Source organism: Filicampus tigris, chromosome 7 (assembly GCF_054856515.1).
Source record: "Filicampus tigris isolate MCC_2025a chromosome 7, RoL_Ftig_1.0, whole genome shotgun sequence".
NCBI classification, from domain to species: domain Eukaryota; kingdom Metazoa; phylum Chordata; class Actinopteri; order Syngnathiformes; family Syngnathidae; genus Filicampus; species Filicampus tigris.
Window position 1 is genome coordinate 5,998,230 of NC_141223.1, and position 22,333 is coordinate 6,020,562.

At 43.2% G+C, this 22,333-nt stretch overlaps 3 protein-coding genes across 12 annotated transcripts in view; 1 reads left to right on the forward strand and 2 right to left on the reverse strand.

The window, feature by feature from the left end:
- arhgef17 (Rho guanine nucleotide exchange factor (GEF) 17) overlaps positions 1 to 12,934 on the reverse strand; it is a 51,378-nt gene extending 38,444 nt beyond the window's left edge. Inside the window, exon 1 of the mRNA XM_086036275.1 lies at positions 7,534 to 12,934. Coding sequence (XP_085892401.1) covers positions 7,534 to 12,660 — 5,127 coding nt within the window. The 5' untranslated portion in view covers positions 12,661 to 12,934. The remainder of the gene's footprint in view (positions 1 to 7,533) is intronic.
- Positions 12,935 to 13,840: 906 nt separating this feature from the next.
- Positions 13,841 to 21,502, reverse strand: p2ry6 (pyrimidinergic receptor P2Y6). Of its 3 annotated transcripts, none has more exons than XM_086035931.1 (3): positions 21,384 to 21,502; positions 16,049 to 16,485; positions 13,841 to 15,917 (listed from the first exon to the last, which is right to left on the reverse strand). In XM_086035931.1, the coding sequence occupies exons 2-3, from the start codon at positions 16,480 to 16,482 to the stop codon at positions 15,245 to 15,247; spliced, it is 1,107 nt and encodes a 368-aa protein (XP_085892057.1). In that variant the 5' UTR covers positions 16,483 to 16,485; positions 21,384 to 21,502; the 3' UTR covers positions 13,841 to 15,244. The 3 variants fall into 3 exon arrangements, with proteins under 3 accessions (XP_085892057.1, XP_085892056.1, XP_085892058.1); XM_086035930.1 differs by lacking the exon at positions 21,384 to 21,502 and adding an exon at positions 18,786 to 18,930; XM_086035932.1 differs by lacking the exon at positions 21,384 to 21,502 and adding an exon at positions 16,573 to 16,714.
- A 289-nt stretch (positions 21,503 to 21,791) lies between these two features.
- numbl (NUMB like endocytic adaptor protein) overlaps positions 21,792 to 22,333 on the forward strand; it is a 48,763-nt gene continuing 48,221 nt past the window's right edge. For 2 of the 8 annotated variants that reach the window (XM_086036418.1, XM_086036423.1), the window contains exons 1-2: positions 21,792 to 21,931; positions 22,151 to 22,268. Coding sequence is in view for 2 of the 8 variants with exons in the window: in XM_086036415.1 (XP_085892541.1) it covers positions 21,858 to 21,931 (74 nt within the window). In the remaining 6 variants the exon portion in view is untranslated. Of the gene's footprint in view, positions 22,269 to 22,333 lie in introns of all 8 variants that reach the window. The other 6 variants (XM_086036417.1, XM_086036422.1, XM_086036416.1 and 3 more) reach the window with 4 other exon arrangements.

Sequence of the window (22,333 nt, forward strand, 5' to 3'; positions counted from 1 at the left end):
TTAATCCACCTGTTTTTAGCCATCTCTGGGGGCGTCCATTTTGTCACTTCTGTCGACTGAAAATGACATCACAACTGCTCAGGGATCAGGTAACGACTAATCACGGCTGACCTTTTTTCTGAAGCTGAGCCGTGATTGTTTTTTATCTGATGTCATATTCAGTCGAAAAAAGTAACAAAATGGCCGCCCCCCTGAGCTAGCTAGAAACGGGTGGATTTCTCATATTCCACAAACGTAATATTAATCAGAATGCCGTGTTTGGACTAGTGGGCCTGCTGGGAACATATTCTTGAAAAAAAATAGGTTTGGGTTGATTTCTCCTTTAACCTCAGTTTCTCACACGTTCAATCACACCAACACACGCGTCCTCACACATTTCTCTCTCTGGGAAGTTAAGGTCAGCATTCCTTCAGGCTGACTCACACTTCAATGAAGACTCATCCAGGGATCAAATGTTTTATCTGAGCAAGTAGCAGCCAGGACGATGAAACCTTCCAAAGCTCACTGGAGACGTGAAATGAATAAAATGACTCCAAGTTTTACAAGAGTGCACCAAGAAGACACGAACAGGCTAACGTACGTAATGACGGCATCATCATTGAGAAACCAAAATCAGCTGCAGAGGAAGAACACGAAACACAGCATCCATTCATCATATGCATCGACACACACACACACGCGCGTCACCTGCCTGCGATGCAGCTTTAAGTTTAGTTGCCCTCCAATCACTTTCCTCCTCTCCCTGCGCTTTGATCCGCGATCCCAGCAGCCATTCCTGCGCAGCGCTGCGAGACTTCCAACGCCTTCCGCTCCCATTTTCACGTGCGTTTCTCAACTGGCAGCTTGAGCATGATCCAAAGCGGCGCACTGATGCCATAGAACGGGCAAAGGAGCGGGCGACAGGAAGAGTAGGAGGAAAGAAATGGGGAAGGAAGACAGCAGATGTATTTCTACTGCCATATTTGACTGGGTGACAAAAGACAAGTGAGAGAAATGGACTGAAAGGTCCAGTCAACCCACAGAGTGTGTCAGCGTGTGTGTGGACCCATGGGGCTAACCGCTGTCCAATGATGCTACAGTTGTACTATTGTGTGAATGACTTAGTGACGCAGTCAACGCAATCCGTTTACATAATATTAGCATGAATACCGCATATGAACTCACACGACAAAGATACTACTTTCTCTATCAATGGCTCTTGTCGTCCTCTCCCATCGGTCTGCTATTGTGATGTAAATCGTCACAGGGAAAAGTGAATTTGAATCGTGTTGCAGTAAATAAATAAATAAATCACTTTATCGAGTGTAGCTTAGGTACTGCATTTAATGGTTCATGGGAATAAGATGAACAGGTTCTCGAGGAAGAACGGTCCCGACAATACCATACTGACGAACAGTGAAAAGACTTTTCCTGGATCTCAGCCCTCATCCAGATCCTCCCCAAAATGTAACGTGTTCTTCCTTGTGTCTTGCATCATCCATCAACAAAGGTTTGTGGAAAGTCTTTTGTATTTTGTGTAGATTCCTAAACTGTACCTTTCATGTCAGAACTCCATTTAAAGGGGAATTCAACCCAAACATTTTTTTTTTTCAAGAATATGTTCCACGCAAGCCCACTAGTTGAAACAAGGCATTCTGATGAATATTGCATTTGTGGAATAAGAGTTAATCCATCAATTTTTAGCCATCTCATGGGGCGGCCATTTTGACATTTCTGTCAACTGAAAATGACATCGCAACTGCTGAGGGTTCAGGTAACGACCAATCACGGCTGACCTGCTTTCTGGAACTCAGCCGTGATTGGTCGTTATCTGAGCTCTGAGCAGTTGTGAAGTCATTTTCACTCGACAGAAGTGACAAAAGCCCCCCGAGATAGCTAAAAAGGGGTGGAGTTTGCTGTTTAACTCATATTCCACAAAGGCAATATTAATCAGAATGCCGTGGTCCAACTACTGGGAGCATATTCTTGAAAAAGATGTGTTTGGCTTAGTTTCCTCTTAAAAAAAAAAGACTTTGCACAGTATTGTACATTACATTATCATAAGATCATCTAACTAGAATGTGTAATGTGGACTTGAAGTGGAAGTTCGATGCGACAAAAATGATCTTCCTAAATTACATTCATGTATCTTTTAACAGCACATTTTACAAACACAACGCAACAGACATAGGTTTTACTGTGCCCCGTCGGCCCATTAATATAAGTGCCGGGTGAAACTGGAATCCATTTAATTCACACAAACACACCTTGAAGTATGTTCTGTACGCTAAAATACAGTATGTGCTCACAAAAGAGCTGAGATAGCAGCTCGAGAGCTGGAAAGTGCTGTTTCAGAGGAGACTTTCCTTACGTAAGCAAAGTGCTTTGTAATTACACAGGGTGGATCCACACACTGAGCCAGTTAGCGCAAGACTGGCCAGGGGAAAGATACTGCGACGGACACATGATGAGGGCTTGCCAATATTATTCAAATGCTCAAAGGGCTGAACTTCCCTGACTTTACGCTGGCAAGACTTTAGTAAAAAGCCAAAATTCTTAGAAGGGGCAGTCCTTAGAAGGGAAAGTTCATGAAAGAATATTATAACTGTCACCAACCAAAAGGCCTCCAGAGCTCCTTTCCCACAGACGTTTTGCCTCGCTTTGAGAGAAATGCCAGATTTGTTTGCAGATGCTACATGGCAGTTGGCTTTGCATGTTTTTTTTTTTCCAGAAATACTCATGACCTTTTATGACACTAACCAAACCTCAAACATGGACCTAACGTTTGCAGATGACAGGGTGTATGAATCACTTTTTTAAAATTATTATTATCATTGCAACTGATATCTTGCAGCTACCATTTTGTTCAATAAGGTTCTCATAGAGCTATAACCCTGCAGAGTTCAAAACATATATCGTGGAGTTTGATGAAAATGCATCAAAAAGGTACTTTTTTCCAGGCGCCTTCTCCCCTTCTACAACAACAGGCGCTTTGCAAAATAATTTGTCCTAAACGTACTCAAACCTCGACACTGTGCGTCCTTCAATACTTAATTGAAGTCACACATTATTAATATATCTTCGTGATCGGTTTAAAGTAGTCTGAGTTGCTCGTTGAAGCTTCTCGGTCTTTATTAGCTTATCTTAGCTTGCTAGCCGCTAACAAAGGAGATGCGTTTGTTCCCGACACATCGGCTGCCTTATTTATTTTATTTTTTTTTTTTAAATCAGGAAAAAAGTCAGGTCACTAGGTGGTTGGAATATAGATAACTACACTAACTAAAGAATGATCTGATGTCTGCTGATGAAAAGCCAAGGACCAGTAATTCTTTTTTTTTTTCAAAGAATTTACAATCATCCTAATACTTTGTAACCCTATTCAAAATAAACAAATTTACCCCAAGAAACAGCAGGTAAAAAAAACTCCCTCAACAGCTCCATAGGAAACACCGTACAACAGTTAATTTCGATGTTTATCCTTCTAATGGGTTATGCTTTTGTTTTATATTTAACACAGAGTTGGGACTGAACAGCAAAAATCAATATGTATGATACATGGGTATAGCGGGAATACACTGGATAATTTTGCATTCCTTCAGATAAAAGATGCATAATCCTGAAAAAAAAAAAACATATCGCAGCTCAGAAATCTAGAGAAATCCTCTCACAGTTCCATAAGACAATACAAATTACTACACAGAGATGATCTTCATTATAAAAAAAAAATGGTACCGTATCCTTCTTCCTGTCACTGCTGGCTTGGTGGGAAAGTCGGCATCAGTCTTTCGAGTTTACCCTTTCAAACAGCCTAGTAAGTAAAACTAGTGACAATTTCACTGTCGTATGGGACAGTTATGATTAAGCCCAATGAATCGTACCTGACAATTAAGTGGTTGTCTGTATGACTGATAACATTTCTGTCAGATCAGATTCCAGACACTGGAATTTAATAAGAGCACATCAGACAGTAAGTGGGTGCTGTAGCTATCCCGGTATGTAGCCTTCTTGGTTTCAAAATACCATTGCCCAATTGCAAAGACATGGCAACCCTCCAATTCTCCATTTAACACGCATTCTTTGTGATAAGAATGTGTATACTCGTACTGTACATCCTCAAGAGTTTAAAGATTTATACACAAATCTACGAGGGAGAACGCAAGCCTGAAAGTGGACCCTCTTAGTAGGAAGACACACAAACACTAGCCAGATACCATCCATTAGATACCGTGTTCCGTAGCACTTGTCCCTGTTAGGGTCACGGGTGAGAGGCGGGAAACACCATGGACTGGTTGCCAGCCAACTTAAGATACCTACTGTATCTTAAAATAGCACTTAAAATAGCAGCTATGACGCAATCCTACAGACCAATGAAGTTGATCAATGCTGGTAAAACACTTGCCCCTTTTCACCATGGCTACACGTGGGGGGGGGGGGGGGGGAGAAAAATATCAGCCAAGATGGGAGGTATTCGTTTCATGCTGGGTGGTCTGATAAAACAGAAAGTCCATCCTGAATCCAATGAAATGAACACACTACCTTTAGCGCTCGTCCAAAAGGATGACATGGATGTGGGGATCTGATCCTTCTCCTCATGAGCTCACTTTTATTAGGACCACAACCAGCATAATGTCATACTTGCCCCATATTAGAAACTGTGGTTGGAATGAATGAACACATGTCTAAGATGCCCTCATTCCAATGTGACTGGAAAGACTGCCAGGCATTTTTCACTATTTAAGGGAAACACAACACCACCATCCCTCCTCTCCATTTATGATGATATATCATTTCCTTTTAATGACAACTTTGACAAAGTTGGACCAATTGAACTAAGAAAAATGTGGGCATTCGGCGAACAAATACCCGACACAGTAGAACGCAGACTTCTGGCAAGGGGGAATCACCACTAGAATATTTTATAACAACATTTTCTTCTATAGACAATGACACACACATACAAGTTTTGTTGTTGTCAAATATGCTGATTGATATCATACAACCAAAACCTACAAACACAGAGAAAACATATGTTACAAAAAAAGACATGATTAATCAACAATCAGATGACGAATGACGGGACACCTTTTAAAATAGATGGGCCGACGAATGACAGAGGTGGGTTTTCATTCATCATTGTAATCGTCACTAATGTAATCAACAGAATTCCCACCTCTGCTAATAAATTGTCTTTTTTTTTTAATGAAATGTATTTTAATCCGTCACTGACGGACATCCGTTTTTCTGATGTTTTTTGACGGACCGACTGACGGACTTCTGATGGACAAACTGACAGACTTAAATGACAGACTGACAGATTGACGATTACAATTCAGTTCGTCACGAAAACTGATGGACTGACGAATGACGTACGGGTACCCTGGCCGCTGACGGATGGCGAATGACGGCCCAGCTAAATTTAGTAAAATGCCCACCCCTGTTGATTATTAATTTCCTCCACAGTCAATCAAGGAAACTTTATCAAATGTTCATTCATAGTTTTAGGGTAGCAGTACACGGTACTTTTTGCATTAAACCTCCCGTCTGTCACAGTGGTCATTAGGATATTCCATTTGACCAGACCCCGTTGCTGTGGTTCAGTGGAGATGTGTACAATCACGCTTCATTGCCTCACCCCCTCCCTCGTTCATGGTTTCATTCTTCAGCACTCTGTCAGTTCTAGTCTCCATTCTTTTATAGAGCAAAATTTCCGCTGAACCCCCCACCCCCAATCTCCCTACCTGATATTTTGGCTTGGTTTGCTTACACCAAGACAAATGATCTCACTCCGCTGCTATGTTCCAAAAACAGTGAGAGAGGGGGGAGGAAAGGTGGAATCTTTAGAACCTAATCAATGAAGTAAGGATATCAGGATTTAATGAAAAAACAGAACTAAAATCATTTGCTCAGGAATAAAGCACCAAAAGAGATGAGAAGAGGTGTAAATACAAGCAAAAAGAAAGCATCTTAGAGAATGAGAAGAACAAAGTTCCATTCAACATAATCAACAATTCTCCCTTGAATGTTTTTCTTCTTTCACACACTGTGTATTGTCTGTACTCTTCTTGACTTGCCAAAGTTATTGTTAAATTCAGTCCAAATTTCTCCCCTCACACACAAATGCATATGCACGCAAACACACGCTGCAAAAGAGTAGCAGAGGAGTACTGTAAACAGCATGTTGGGAAGAACGCACTGATATATTCCAGATTAACAATATGCACACAGAGAAATCCAAACACAAAGTAGTGCTCATGCTCACGCCAGCCTGTAGTATTGGACATCATCAAACACTTCTGTAACCACAACAACTTCCTATTTTCCTAAAACCATTTCCTGCGGACCGAGGTCACTCACCAGCTACTGCTTCTGTCACTACGGCAACAACAGCGCATGAGGATAGTAACCAAGGAAAACAGTCGGCAAGTGAGGACCTCTTTTTTTCCCCCAACAAATACAAAGTCAAAATCCAGTCCAAAGCCAATACAAGAATTGTATTTATAAAGACACTAATGTTTTGATTGCCACTGACAATGTGGTGACCGGATGATTGTGGTTGTACTTTGTATCAATACAGAACTGAGCGTCTTTCTAAAATTCTGACGCACTCTTTAATCATGTAACTTAATAAGGTAATCAAACCACCTCACAATACAGTCCTTTCTACGCCACTGCAGAGCAACAGTAACAATAAACATAGTGATACATTCTCAGAGAGTTTCACATGAAAACATGGCACAGGTTTTGATAATGCACTTCTATTGGGTCTCATTAGATAGCGTACCTCGCGCCAAGTGAGGCGACCACAAAGGAAAGAATATTGAATGAAATGTAGAACGGTACCATGTTTTAAATGACGTAATGGAATTAACTGAATGTTTTTAATCATAAAGTGTATGCGACTGTAACACCTTTGTGGTTTTAATTTTCTCTATACAGTCATCATTCCTTAAAAATACATCTCATGATCCCATGTTATCACAAGATAACATTGTGAGATAATATTGTGTAACTTACATCACAAGAGAAATCCTGTTCATTTTTCTAATGGCATCCATATTATGCCCAAGTTGGTAGTTTGACCGGGCAGCTTTGCACCTTGCTATAATATGATACAAGCATTTAGTCAACACTGAACATCACAAATAAATCTTCTCTAAGCGGAACTAGCTGCTTGTGTCGTCTCTCTCTTTGGCTGGCTATAATCCACATTGGATGGAACAAACAAAGACGAACAGACACAAGCACTTGGCTGGCTTGGCCCACTCCCTAATGCCATCATTCTGACATTTGTTTTACCAGACCAATAACATCCTCTGATGTTTGTTGAACACATCTCAGACCGTAATGGTTTCTCTAATGTAGTCTTGCAAATGCACTCTTACATTAACCATACGACATGTAATTCAAGTAATTCATGACGGCACAACTTGCTAAAAGCACACACACACACGCTTCAGATGTAAGCATAAGAAAGCATCAACTGTTACAGATAATATTACGGACTGTTCTCAACAAAGGTATACTGCAACAACAACAATGTAAATGTGGACTTACCACTCTAGGCTTGGTCCTCTGGACGGCTGGGGGAGATGGTGTGTGGTCCAAACCCTTCTGTGGTACAGCTCCTGTAGCTTGACTGGCGAAGATCTCGCTGGGCCCCTCGGATGAAGACACGGAACCTTCAGCTCCATCCCTATTTCTAGGGAGAGGCCCTGGACCGTCTGAGTCCCTCTCAGGAGTGCTGATGTCAAGAATACATTTCTGGGTCACATCCTCCAGAGATGGAACCTTGTCCACTGGGTTCTTACTCAGGGCTGTAGAACCTCCAGTAGGTTGTTCTGAAAGACTGCTCCCTTCCTTGAGAGGCTGAGGTCGTGGAGGTGGTGAGATGGGTATGAAAGTTGCAGGTTCACTGGCATGTCTTACATGTTTAGGTCTCGTCTTTGGTCTGGATGAGGGAAGAGGAGGTGTGAGCTCAGATGCATCACGGTGACCATCTTGCTCATCTAGTTCTGGGGGCTCGAATGGGTCTTCTTGAGAAAAAAACTGAGCCAGCCTGTTTGGGCGCTTTCTAGGGGATCGGCGAACTATCCTCGGAGATAAAGCTTCAGCAAGCTTGAGATCAAAATTAAACCTCCTTGTCTCCTCTGGTTTCTTTTGTCCATCTTGCTCTATAACATTGTCCTCGTAGACTAGATTGCCAGACTGGGAATGATCTTTCTTGACGTCAATATTGCTACTTCTGTGGTGACAATCATGTGACTGTGTTGTTATGTCTTCCTGGGGCTTCCTCTCTACCTCCCACGTTTTTTCTTCATGCTTGTTCAGGATTGGCTCACTGCTGGAAGGTGGGATCGCGCCTGTCTGATCCAGCTCATTGATTGGTCCAGTGTTGGTGGAATGACCTTTAAACTGAGAGTCATTATGGGAAAGCAAAGATGCGTCACTACGTCGACTGGGGTCACTAAACGATTTCTTCTTGGGAGCTTTGCCATTGCCATGATCGTCAGTCATCAGTCTGTCCATAGCTCCTGGCTCAGCTACAATGCTCCTGATTACTCCACTGTAGTCTCCAACTACCTCTTCCCAAAGTCCGCCATCACTGTATACAGACAAGTCACTGGCTACACTTCCCTTGTATTCTGATAAGGTGGGTATAGAAGGGGCGTCTGGTGGCCCTCCGCCTTTGAGAGCAAGAGATCCTAAAAGGTTGCTGTCAACAGAGGAAAAATTGTCTTCCTCTGCCACAGAAGAGCGTCTTTGAGGCATAGGATCACTGAGGGAGCGATAGACTGTTGACTCCCCATTTGCATCAGCTGCTGTTGTTGAGTCTGTGGCACTGTTACTAACCTCTGAGGCTGCATTAATGTTACCTGGAGGGGAGAACTTGCGTCTTCGACGGACAGCACTGGGGGTTGCAGGTGCGTCGAGGCCTCCTAGAGTACCAGTCGATGCCTGCAGAACAGCGTTGATGTTGTTGGTTGCATCATTGGTAATGTCGACACAGTTGAGCCCAGCAACGGAGTCCGTGATAATGCAGTCACTCTCTTCCAGACAGAAGGGGTGAGACAAGGAGGGAGGTATGCTGACTTCATTCAGACGATTCGTACAGCCAGTGTTGTTCTCCATCATTTCCTCTTTTTCCTTCTTAAGCCCTTTCTCTTCATGGAGCGCTGATTGTTTCCATATGGTGACAGGCTGCCCTAATACATCCCTAGCAATGTATGACCCCAAATTAACCCCTCCTAACCCTAAGAAAGCTCTCTCGGAGGGGTCACTGGGGCCAATCTCTGGCTCTGTTACAATCCCTTCATCTGTTAAACTCGACTCGTGGCCTGAGAGTTCATCCACAGAGCGGTCATAGCACACGCTTTCTTCCGAGTCCCCCTTCAGTAACGCCCTTGCCGTCTCTCTGTTCTGTCTCTGCACCTTCTCCGGGTAGTCTGTACCCTTACTGTTTAGCTTCTCCAGCTGCATACTTTGTCCATCCCTCTCTCTCTTCTCCCTCTCCCCATTCTCTCTCTCCCTCTCATGTTTATCTCTTCCCGTTGTGGTCTTAAACTCAGCCCCATGGTCTGTTTCTGCCTCACCTTCTGTACTCATTCCTTTTCTCCTTTCTTCGTCTGTTTTTTTAATTCCAAAACATTCATCTTCAAAGTTATTCACACTTTTCAAATCAATATCATCATCTTCTCTGGTGCTCATCTGGCAGATATCCTGAATGACCTGTCTGGCTTCCTGCACATATCTTTCTTGCAATGGTGTTGGCATCACTTCCTCATTATCGTCCTCATACCCATAATCCAACAACCTCTGTCCTCTTCCAATCCTGAAGTCACCTCCATCGCTTTCGACTTCCCTGTCCGACAGAGGGACCCTGCCTCCAGTCTTCTCTCTATTCAGGTCAAGCTGTTGCTCGGAAGTGCTTCTTTTGGTAGTACCACCTGCCAGGCAACGACGCACAGCTGTCGGGGATTTACCAGAATACGTGAAGGACTTTGCACGCCGAAGAGTAGCCGTCAGGTCTTTTAGGGACAAGCGACGACCAGCGGGCAACAAGGACCCACTATGACTCTGCAGGCCCAATCCGCATTTTTCTTCTTCACTTGTTTTCCGCACCTTCAATTCTGACAAGTCTGATTTCAGGAAATTTAGCAGTGTCATTGTTTCTGTTGTGATATCAGGGTTGGACTTTGATATTCCGTTTTTTAAATCCACCCTATCCCCTCCTGTTGTCTGCTGTAATCTCACAGCCTCAGTTAATCTTCCTTCTCTAGCAAGGACCTCAGAAGGGGAAGTGACTGTGGAAACAACCTTGGGGCGAGTCCGCACTTGGGTACGAGGGAAATTATCCCCGTGTCCAAAGCTAGGGGAACGGTACATGGTAAAATTCCCATAGTATGTTTTACTCAGCATTGACGAGGAAGCATTTCTGGCAGTGTTGTCTCCACCAGTGTTCAAAAACGTGTTTGCTCTGCGGTTGGTGCAGCCAGGTTGCTCATCCACCTTCAGTGTCTCAGTGCTGGAATATCGGCTGCTATAACGGGAGCCAAAAGAGGGTATGTTGACCTTTGATACTCGAGACACACCAGGAAGTGTTGAGGATGCCACAGGTGAAGAGATGCGCTCCCATTGCTGCTGCACCCTGGCTCTGTTACTATGAAAAGTGGGTTCTCTTGCAGATTGGGTCCGTAAGACTCTTGGCACGAGCTCTCCTCCCGTGGTCGCATGGCGGGGCCTATCCAAATGCTCCATGGTCACAGAGGGCTCACTGTCGCTGTCGTCTGATTCGCCATCATTATCGTTATCATCATCACGGCCTGTCACTAAAGCACCACCGCAGAACCGCTTCTTCTTTCTCAGAGAGCGCCGACGCACAGCCTCCCTACTGGATGGTCCTAAAGAACCAGGACTCTCTTCCTCACTGCCCGAAGACCTGCCAATGCCCTTCGCACTCCACCGGCCATTTTTACTGCGTGACAAATAACTGTCACCTCGCTCTATGACGCTCCTCTCTTCTCCACTGACAACAACAAAAGGATGAGAGGGGCCACTCCAGCCTGCAACTCCTTTTTTTCTCCTGCAATGCTCCTCCTCTTCGTCTCCAGAGCTAAACCTCCAGCGGGAACTACGCAGAGAGTCTACTCTGGCCGGGGCTGAGGAGGGAGCTACAGTCGAGGAGGTGGTAATGGCTTTATCTGGAGCTGGAGCACGGAGGGGGAGTAAGGGGGGAGAGGAGGGAGCTGTAGAGGAGCTATGTGAGGAATGTAAACTATCCCTCGCCAGCCCGACCCCCTGACTAACCTTTCTCTCCCTCACTATCGGCTCCTGAAGAAAGGAGGCGTAGAAGGAGGCGTCCTGGCTCACCAAACTGCTCCGAGAAGTAGTAGCAGAGGTCTGAAGGTCACTGTGGGGGTCAGGGGTCAACTCGCTCAGTGTGGGAGTTTTAGGGGAAGCCTTTGCCTCTGAGCTGGGGCTGTGACATCTGAATGGAGATGAGCTACTTTTTTGATCGACGCCACCCTGAGAACAGCTACGAATGCTACTGTTCTGATTTTTTTGACTACCAGAAATCTTGTCATAACAATAACCTGAAATTTTTAAGTGTGCCTCCTCATCAAGCGTATACTGCTGCTCATAGATTTTGGAATGCAAGTCCATAGTGTCACAACGTGTCTGTTTGACAGCAGTGCTGTTTTGGCTTTGTCCTTCAACTAAGCTAGCCTCAGACGAACATGAACTTCTGCCTTCATTAGTTGAAGTGCAAGATGAGAGTTTGCTGCTTTTATCTAAAAGAGGGGAATGCTCGGATTTGCTTAGCTGGCCTGTGTCACATTTACCGGCCTGTTTTAAATGTTCAGAAGTGTGGCCTTGCTTTTGTCTCTCATCAAAAAGTCGTCGAATTTTTGTCACACTAGGCCATTTATCAGAATGCAGGGAAATAAATTCACTGCAATGTGTGGATAGGTAAGTTTTATGAGCTTTACAGGGTCCACTAATCGTGACGTCCTCTTCATCATTGATAATACAAGTATTTTGGGGATCAGATGCGCAACAAGATTTTCTCTTACCAGTGTTGTCGTTTGTTAACAATGCACAAGTCCGACTTTTACTTCTCTCTGAGTCCGACCCAGATACAGAGTCCGTGCTGGAGTTAAACTTGTGCACTTTGTCCAAAAAAGATTTGTTGTCCGACAAGATTGCTGCACCGCCGTCCTGGTGCAAGGACAGTCGAGACAGAGAGCTGCTCCTCCTGGAGGCTCTGACGCGGGGAAGTGTGCTGCTCTCACGCGGCACTGCTGCAACGTCTCCCGGACAGGCGTTGTGGGTCCTCTCGGAGCCTCCTCCTCCCCCACTTCTACCACTGTTGCTGCTGCTCTTGCTGAATTTCTCGGTGAGCTGGCGGATGGAGGGAGAAATGGAGGAGAGAGGGGCGGAGGAGGCTTTCTTTGGCTCTGCGGTCGCGGCGGTTGTGGTGGCAGAGATTTTGGAAACTTTTCTTGACGCACTGACATGACGCCGCTCTGCCCCGCTGGGCTCCAGAGGAAGAGAGCCACCGGCTGCATCCAAATACTTACTTTTGTCTAGTAGCTCCTCACTTTTGTTGGCGCCCCACGAGCCCGAGTTCTTAAAAGAGACGCTGCGGTACACCGGTGCACTCCTCTTGTGTCTCTCTGCCATTGTTCATAGTTGTCTTTGTTATGTCACACCGCACGATGCATCCTTTTTTAATTAAAAGCCATTTGCACCTCGCAGCCTAAAGGCAACAACTTTTACCAAAGTCTGAAAAACGCAGGTTGCTCCGCTGGTGTTAAAACTCACATGTTGGCGATTCCACAGTCGATTTTTTTTGGGGGTGCTCACCAACTCTTCATCGTTGACTAAACGTGTGCCCATTAAGCAAGTCACCCTCGCATCAGTCTGTGTTGTTTCCCAAAACTGTTTGTGGATTCCCTATTTTTGGCCTTTGGATTTCCGTGACTTGTTGTTTTTGTGCATGTTAATGCCTGAGATAGGGCAAGAGGGAGTGGGCGGGACTAGGGGATAGGGGCTGTCATAGCCCCCTCGGGGATAGGGAGGAAAAGCCCCCCACGCAACCACCCCCCTCTATTTTTGATAAGAGGAGACTGATACTGTATTGTGCACTGACTGGATGTAGTGAAGTAACCGCAGAAGCCTTACTCTAATTGGTAGAACAAAGTTCACACAGTTTCATGTTGGTTTATTTAACAGTAAGTCAGTGCATGTCTTTTGTACATCGCAACAGGTATACATGTCTACTGTTCTTGGGTGAATGTGCTCAATTGACAGCATCCACGATCCCTTTTCACTCCTCCACAATAAGGCCTCTGTGGTGCTTCCCATGAAGTTGTCTACTTTACGTGCCCTTTTGTCTGCAGGGGAATTACACAGTCACATGGTTAACTTTGGATACAGCTCCCCCCACAGGCTAAATTTGAGCATGACAGAGAGAGGAATAAAATAAGGGCAGGTCATTTGAAGATGTAAAATTGTGCGTGTAAAGTATTTGGGAGCGTGGGGATATTGTAAATGTAGTTATATTAGTTACACTCGCGTGTAAATTGGCTCATTTTAATATTATTTAATGTATTGTAATAAATCAAGGAATCTACCGTTGAGTTAGATAAATGCATTAAAAAACAGAACAGCGACGTTAATTAACTATTACATTGAAAAATGAAATGCTAGGTGGGCAGATTAGACACTAATATTGAATCTACATGAGAATGTCTTGCCTCCACTGTAGTAAAAGATGCATCCATCCCATAACACAATCACATTAAAAATTGATGCTGTACTACTTTAAGTTTGCCTTCTGATGTTATATATCTTACAAATAGAGGGTCTCAAATTCCCTTTTATTTACAGCTGTTCAATTCATTTAAAGGACCTACTACACATTAAGGAAATACAATAATTCATAGTGACAGGTTTAATCAGTGTTTCAACATCCAAAACGTCGTTCACGAACAAAATAGCAACATATTTAATTCGCGTAACGAAACAAAAATATATATATAATTCTATTGTTAACGCTAGCCCGGGGTTACACCGGTTTTATACATACAAGATGTTTTGGCAGAGTTCAGAACACTCATGACACATGAAACAACCAATCACAAGACTAAACATTGTAAAAAGTAAACACAATTAAACGCGAGAATCAGTCAACTTATTAATCTTGTGCATGGTCACAGCATCATTAAGCAAATACTATACGGTGGAATGGCTCAAAAACCTTACCGGTCAAAATGAGACAATGTGCTTGAAAAGCTATAAATTTCTATCTTTGGTCAAACTAATGTCACCTAGTGGAGAAAAGGGTAACAACAAGACGTGTAAACCTTCCAAATCGGTCCAAAAATATTGCTTGAGTTACAGAAAACAATGAGGAACAAGTTAGTCTTGCGTCCACAACATCCACCATGACGTTGCGGTAATTCACAACCACATTTTTTTGCTAAAATACAACTTACATGCTGCATACCATTTCATCCAACATTGTAGAGCACAGCTCGAGAGGGATTTGAAATCTTACAATGTGACGTTCACAGTGCCTATTAGCAATGGCAGTAGAGTAGAGTACAAAAAATGGCTTCAACCTAGTGCAATATTTAAACTGACTGCGTGGCAGTTACCATGATTTGACTCATAAAAATAAACTGAATATATGGCATTTACAGTGATTTGACTCATGTAAAATTAAAATTCATGTAAAAATAAAATTCGATCACTAAAGCTAGTATGTGGTAGGGGCGTAGACAAAACGTGGCTAATGAGTAGGCCTGGAAAAATCAGGGTGGGCCTGAATATTTCTCTCACTTCGCTCAATCCTCCTGTCCCGACACATCGTATATTCAAATAAAATGACAAACCGACTAATATGAAGTTCAGATCTTCCTTAGACAACCACAATTATGCCATTCTTAATATTCAATTAAAAAAAAAACACAAATAATTTCATAATTTACTAAAAATGTAAAAGTATATATTTTTTCATGAATCTCACTGGGTGGGCAGTCTCTCAATCTGGGTGGGCCTGTGCACACCCAGGCCCACCCAAGGCTCTGCCACATACTATGTGGTTACATTATTTTTCACATGTACACATTACCAGAGTTCAGAAGTAAACAAGGTTACCTTTTCGTATCACACACCATTTCATTGGTGGGTATATTACAACAAGGTCTATAGACAGATATATACATGTATAATATGAAAAGAAAATGATGGCCATGTTGAGTCAAGCACTGCTGTCCTTTTCCCTTCGAGTAGTGACTCTGAGGACAAACCTTTTGGTGCTCTGTCTGTACCGTGGCTGAGTAAAGTAGAAAAGAATAGGGTCCAGAAAACTATTCATACTGGCAAATGGTCTGGTGCTCTTATAGATGATAGAAAATAGGTTTCTAGTCTCGCAGGACACATTAGGCAGCGTGCGCACCACCAGGTATGAGGTCTTGGTGAGGTGAAAGGGCAGGAAGCTGATGCAGAACGCAGCTGCAACCACAATGATCATTTTCACCGCCCTGTCGCGTTTGTCCCTGGTCTGCATGTTGACACCTTGGTAGGACGCGGGCAGGCACAAGATGTGGGCCATTCTGCAGTAGCACAACATCACGCCCGTAAAAGGCAAGAGGAAGCCGAGGCCGGTGAGAGCCATGCCGTACGGGTAGTAGTCCACGGACTGCTTTGGCGTGCTTAAATCGTAACAGACGGTGCGGTTGCGCTGGATCCCCGTTGAGGCAAAGTAAAATGTGGGCGCGCAGAGGAGGGCCACAAGAAGCCACACCCCTCCGCAAATGAGCCACGGCAGCCTGCGGCCGCCTTGCTTGTGCCACATCGCCAGTGGATGGCAGATGCCAATGTAGCGGTGCACACTGATGCAAGTGAGGAAGATGATACTGCCATGAAGGTTACTGTAATAATAAATAGGACATCAAATACATTCGACTTCAAAACCAGCAGACAATAACAGACTAAGTTAGAAGAACTGGACTGTTTCAAAGGACGTTATTTTCATACGTCCACAAATAACCATAAGCCTCACCTGTAGAACTGAAAGCGGACTAGTTTGCATGCAAACTCCCCAAAGGGCCAGTAATCATGACTCCCATAGTTATAGATGAGCAAGGGAAGTGACGTCGCATACAGGAAGTCAGCTATGGCCAAGTTGAGCATGAAGATGTTGCTGCGGGAAAGACTGGGCCGCCTCCTCCATATCTTCAGTATGACGGCAGAGTTCAGCGGGAGGCCCAACAGGAAGACAAACGTGTACACGGCCGGGAGGAGGATACGTTTGAAGTCCTCCTTATAAGTGCAGCGCAGGACCCCTTGTCGGCTGTCATTAGTGACGATGGCCAGCAGAGCGACAGCTGAGTGTCGATCTGTGGGCTGGACACTTGTGTTGAAGACATCCAACGAGAAGGTTTTTGAAATCAGAGTTTCCGATGTGTGAGATTGAACAAAATGTGCCATCGTCATATCCTAGAAAAGAGACAGAGAAACAGTCATTCATGTCTCTTAGCGATTTAATGCAAATGTGTTGCGGTGTGCATAGATACCAGAGCTAACCTTGGTCTATCTTTAATGCATGCAATGTGAAGTCCTCCGATCACTACATTAGTGGAAGGCAGTATCATGAAACCAAAGATTTTATTTCCATCCTTAAAGCGGAAGTCAACCCAAACATATTTTTTAATATACAGTAATATGTTCTATGCAAGTCCACTAGTTGAAACACGGCATTCTGATTAATTTTGCGTTTGTGGAATAAGAGTTAATCCACCGATTTTTAGCTATCTCAGGGGGCGGCCATTTTGTCTTGTGTCGACTGAAGATGACATCACAACTGCTCAAATCGACCAATCACGGCTGACCTGTTTTCTGAATCTGAGCTGTGATTGGTCGTTGTGAGCAGTTGTGATGTCATTCTCAGTCGACGGCAGAGGTGGGTAATCCAGGTCCAGAAAGTAAAAACCCTGCCACAGTTTGGCTTTAGCCACAGGTGCTTCTAATCAACTGAGCTCATTTACCTGCCGGTTGAGATGGCTAAAAACGAGTGCCTTTTGCAGCTCAACTCTTATTCCACAAACGTAAAATTAATCAGAATACCGTGTTTCAACTAGTGGGCCTGCTGGGAACATATCCTTGAAAAAAATATGTTTGGGTTGACTCCCGCTTTAAAGAAACTCATCTGTTCTAGTTTCACCACCACGGCCGAACAAAGGACAAGGGACAAACATGAATCATGTTGATTCGGCCAAACACGCCCCCCCAGATGTCCCAACAACGGCTCCGACTTTACGACCTTGCGCGCTACATACACCAAACAGACGGCGTGTACCGACTTTCCGAAGGCCGACGTTTGATTGGAGTGTAGAGGCCTTTCTTTACATTCGACATCTGAGTCTCAACACAACTGGCAAAAGGTGGATTGGAGAATTCGGGCATCGATCCTGCTACCTCTCGCTTTGCTAATTCCCCTTGTTATCTACTAGCTCTGCTGCAGTATCTAACACACATGCTCTGGAGTCATTTCTGACCTTTCACGCTCAAATATACTTTGACTTGTGAGAGAGAGGCAGAGTGTGAGACAATAGAAAATATGGGCTCGCTTTAAAAGCAATTTATCTTGTGCTAGAGTAACCATGTAAACTACAGCCTGCTTTTATGCTCCTGATTTTGCAAGTTTATGTAAGAGCCTGCTGCACCCACAAGGCCGCTCTCCACAAGTGATTGATCTATTAACTCATTCAATGCCAGCCAGGTTTATTTCTAGCATTTGTAGTAGCAGTAGAACATAGGCAAGTTTCACTGAAAATCCTGTTTCTAGAAAAAAAACTGAGAAATCAAGGGTTTTGTGAAAAGACATATATAAACTATAAAGTTATTAATTTCAACTTTGATCCCAATATTTTTGCTTTTATGACAACCTAAGATATATAAACAGTAATTTTCTTATTAAAAAACCCCAAAACAATTCTAAAATAGAAACTTTGATGCCATAAAAACAAAAAATGTATGAAGATTGTGCTACATACTGGCAATGGGTCTGATAAATCACACTGGTGACACCTGCTGGCGATTGCACGTCATTACAGCGCTTGCCAAGCCTGAGACTAGAGACTTGGGCATCAAATGCACACACACAAAAAAAACGCCCAAAAAAACGAGTTAACTCGATGTTGGGGGTGTACTGGTAAATTATAAAAAAAATATTTAAAACAATGTAGGCATCAAATGTCTTAAGAATAGGCTAAATAACTAGGCTACTGATTTGTTTGATTCGTTTTAATGCATGTCTGGGTGTCATGGTAGCATTTTATTAGTCAGTTATCAGAGAAACAGGAAGGCCAACTAGAGTGTGGGTCAGAAGACAAAGGGCCCCCGGGAAGGCACCTAATTTTTTTAGGCAAATATTTTAAACCACCATGTACCAAAACAGTACATTGCATTCACATTAAACCAAGATTTAATGACTACGTAATTTACATGTTACATGACATAAAAATGTGAATCTCAGCCAATTTGTGACTTTTGACTAGTAAACAGGCTTTCAATTACAAAGCTTGAATTAAGCAGTTTCGCTTAGCAATTTGTGGGACAAAATTTGTATTTTGCTCCTAATCAACACACATTGAATAGCAAAACAGAGAAGCCGAGACAATCGTCAAAAGCAAATAGAAGAAGAACTGAGAATCAAACGCTAAGACAACCGTCAAAAGAAAGTAGTAGAACCACGGAGTCTGCTCCAAAAAAAGTTTCACCGGGCTAACGTCACCTACCGCGGGTAGTTGGCAGTCGAGGGAAGCTCAATTCTCTTCAGATTGTGATTCAGAGGTACTATATTTCACAATATAGTACAACACCCACATCGTGTCTGTGCAAGCATACCTACACTCTGTCTGTGATTTTGAAAAGTGTGTGTGGTTGTCTGTGTATGGCGTTTTTCATAATGTGATTTCGTAATTCCTAAGTAAGGGAAGTGTGCCAGGGGACTGTAGAACATGTCTCTACACTGAGCCAATAAGAAGACACTGATTCACAAAGGTCTGTTAACAACTATTTCACAGAACTGGACTCATCATTTTTTTAGCAAATGAAAAATCCAATTAAATCACCATTAATATATGATTATTTTGGGGAGAAATAATGTTACATTTACTCCAGTGCTTCCAAATCCAATCCACAGAGTCAATTTGCACTTTGTAAAGTAAAATCAAGGTTAGAGCAATGTTTTTTTTTCTCTTTTTTTCTCTCTTCTCTCGTTTGGGTATGCAAAGTCAAACACCTCCTGTCACTACAGCAGTGAAAGGCAGTATCATGAAACCAACGATTTTGTTTCTATCCTTAATTAACCTTATCTTGGCACTGTTCTGGCTTCACCACCATGGCAGCGTTTTTTACTTCTCGTTTCTTCACGAAGAAACGAGAAGTGAAAAACATGAAACAGGCTGAGCTGTTTTCTGAATCTGAGCGGTGATTGGTCGTTGTGAACAGTTGTGATGTCATTTTCAGTTGACAGAAAACAAAATGGCCGCCCCCTGAGATGGCTAAAAATGAGTGGATTAACACTTATTCCACAAACGCAATATTTATTAGAATGCCCTTGCATAGAACATATTCTTGAAAAAAAATATGTTTAGGTTGACGTCCGATTTAAGTAACATCATTTATTATGATAAATTTATACTCATACTCACAGTAATCTCTCATTTTAAAAGGAGTATTTATATTAGGAGTGTTTAAATTATGAAGATGGGGATATACAGTTACTACAGCAAGCCTAATGTGTATTCTATAAACTATTTACTGCCAAACATTTTGACAAATGCTATAGATGAATTTGCTTTACTATGCGTGGATGAAAGAATCGGATTTTCTACGCACGTGGGGGACTACGCAAAGTAGTGAAGGAATGGAGCAAAGCTGCCACTGAAACGAAAGGTCTCGGATTTGAGACCCGTTCCTACAAAAACGGTTTCGTATAATCTCTGCACCGCAACATGCCAAATGCTCTCTGGGGACACTACGCTCGGCACCCTGTGAAAATTCGCCCAGTTCTGCGTCTTTGCGGGAGCGGGGCGAAAAGATCAGCCCCCATCCGGATCGATGCCTGCATTCTCCACTGCACATTTTGGCAGTTTTATTGAGACAGAGATGTTGAATGTAGGGCCAGATACTCTTTTGAAAGCCGAGGCAACAGGCAGGAAGGAAAATTAGCTCAAATGGTAGAGCGGGCGCAAGGATGACACGCAAATTCGTGAAGCGTTCCTTCTTTTTTTAATTAGTTTCAGTAAATAAAATTGAAGAAAATCTGAAAAAAAATCACTGCTACTCTCTGGTGGATAATTTAAGAATTACTGTGTTTTTTCTAGTACTGGTGGACTCAGTTAAATAAAACGTCTTTATTTTATATTTATTAGACCGAAATTAAACTGAAAAAAATCATTTAAAAAAGTTATCAAAATTTTCAGAAATCATTCTGAGAATAACCAACTATGATACCCTCTACTGGACACATTGGGGATTACAGTGTATGTACTCGCAGTGCGGCGGTCTGGGCTTGAACATGTGTATAGAAGTCGCTTTGTGGACTAAACAGTACGACGTCCGTTCCGCCATATTGTATGTGTCAGAAGGCTCGGTGAAGATGTCTCACAAGTGGCCCTTTTTGCGAATTCTTTTCCAAATTGACTGGACTAACTTAACAATACGTTCGACTTCCTTATACTGTATGTCTGCTTTTCTATTACTGGGCACCGAATTTAACCGTTGACTTGCTGCAGTGTAATCGATGGTCAGTATGACGTCATCTTGATTCTCTTTTCACGTTTCTCTTTTTTTTTCAACCTGTGGACATCCCCGAAATGCACGTTTTAATTGCCCTCGTTGGTTGCATTTTCTTTAAATACTCTTTATTTGTATGCAAAAATCTGTAATGTACATTATTCATTTTGTTTTTAGACAAGACAACTGTTTTATATAGCACATTTCATACACAAAGCAACTCAATGTGCTGTTATGTATTTGTTCTTTTATATATTTTCAACTGAAACAGCCTTTAGGCAGACGTGGGCAACCCCCCCCCCCCCCTGTCTGTGTATATCGCTGGTGTCAAACTCAAGGCTCGGGGCCAGATCCGGCCCGCAACCTCATTTTATGTGGCCCATGAAGGCAAATCATGTGCGTCAACTTCACTGTTTTTTGCTAATTGTTTTGTCACTTTTAACAACATTGTTAAAATTTTGATTGTTACCAATCCTCCACTTTGAAATAGTTTGAAAAATAATTGAGCAAACAATTTCTTACCGGCTTCTAATTTCTGAAACTAGCTATCCATCAATTTGTTATGTATGTGTGATCATATGAGGCGATCATACCTTTGTATAGGTTCACATTCATGACGGCCCTCCGAGGGACACCATAACAACGATGTGAGCCCCCGACGAAAAATGAGTTTGACGCCACTGTTATAGACGGTTATTGTGCTATATGTGCCGGTACACCAACGTGCCAAGGGTTGCGAGGGCCCTTTATAGCTACTCGCAGCTCTTGTTAATGCAATGTTTTATTTTTGGGCCGAGTGACTAAATATCACTTTGTACCTCAATGTGGAGAGTTATTATCAACGATTGTAGGTATTTTTGTACATTCAATGCTATCTGTAATATTTTGAACTTTATGCATACCAGCACCCCCTCCCAATTATTTATGCGCTTTCCACGGAAGGTGACGTCAAGTGGAGCGCGACCACAGTGGGCGGTTTACCACACAGTGGCGCAGTGGAGCGATGGAAACGCGTCTGCCTTTCCCCCCTTTTCCCTGGAAAACATCAATGGGAAGTGTGGATTTGCATGTCCGGCCGTGTGTGCCAATGGGCGCACTGGGAAGGCAGTCTTAGCGGGTGGAGCCGGAGGGGAGCAGGCCAGTAAGTGCACAGTTAACAGGGACAGAGCATCCGAGCCTCAACAAACAGATCAACACTGACTTCAAAGCATCGTTCTTTGATGCCTTTTAGCTTCAATGCACGCGTAAGGTTTTCTCGTTGTAGCGCCGCGTGTTTTTTTTTTTTGTGTGTGTGTTGAGTGTGTGAGTGAGAGATTGTCAGCCTGCTTGAGTAAAGCGACACCATACATTGCCGTCATAGAATCATAGAGCGGGTGGAGAAGATCTTTGGCATCTTCGGGAATACCACTGAATTCTCTTTCTGATTCATTCTCGCGCTGGATTTACTGGGAGGAGCTGATCATCCGTCGTTCTTGTCGGTGAGTTTGCTGAATATTGGCCAATCGTGCATCCCGCTTTTAGCGCTTTACTTCCACATACGGTT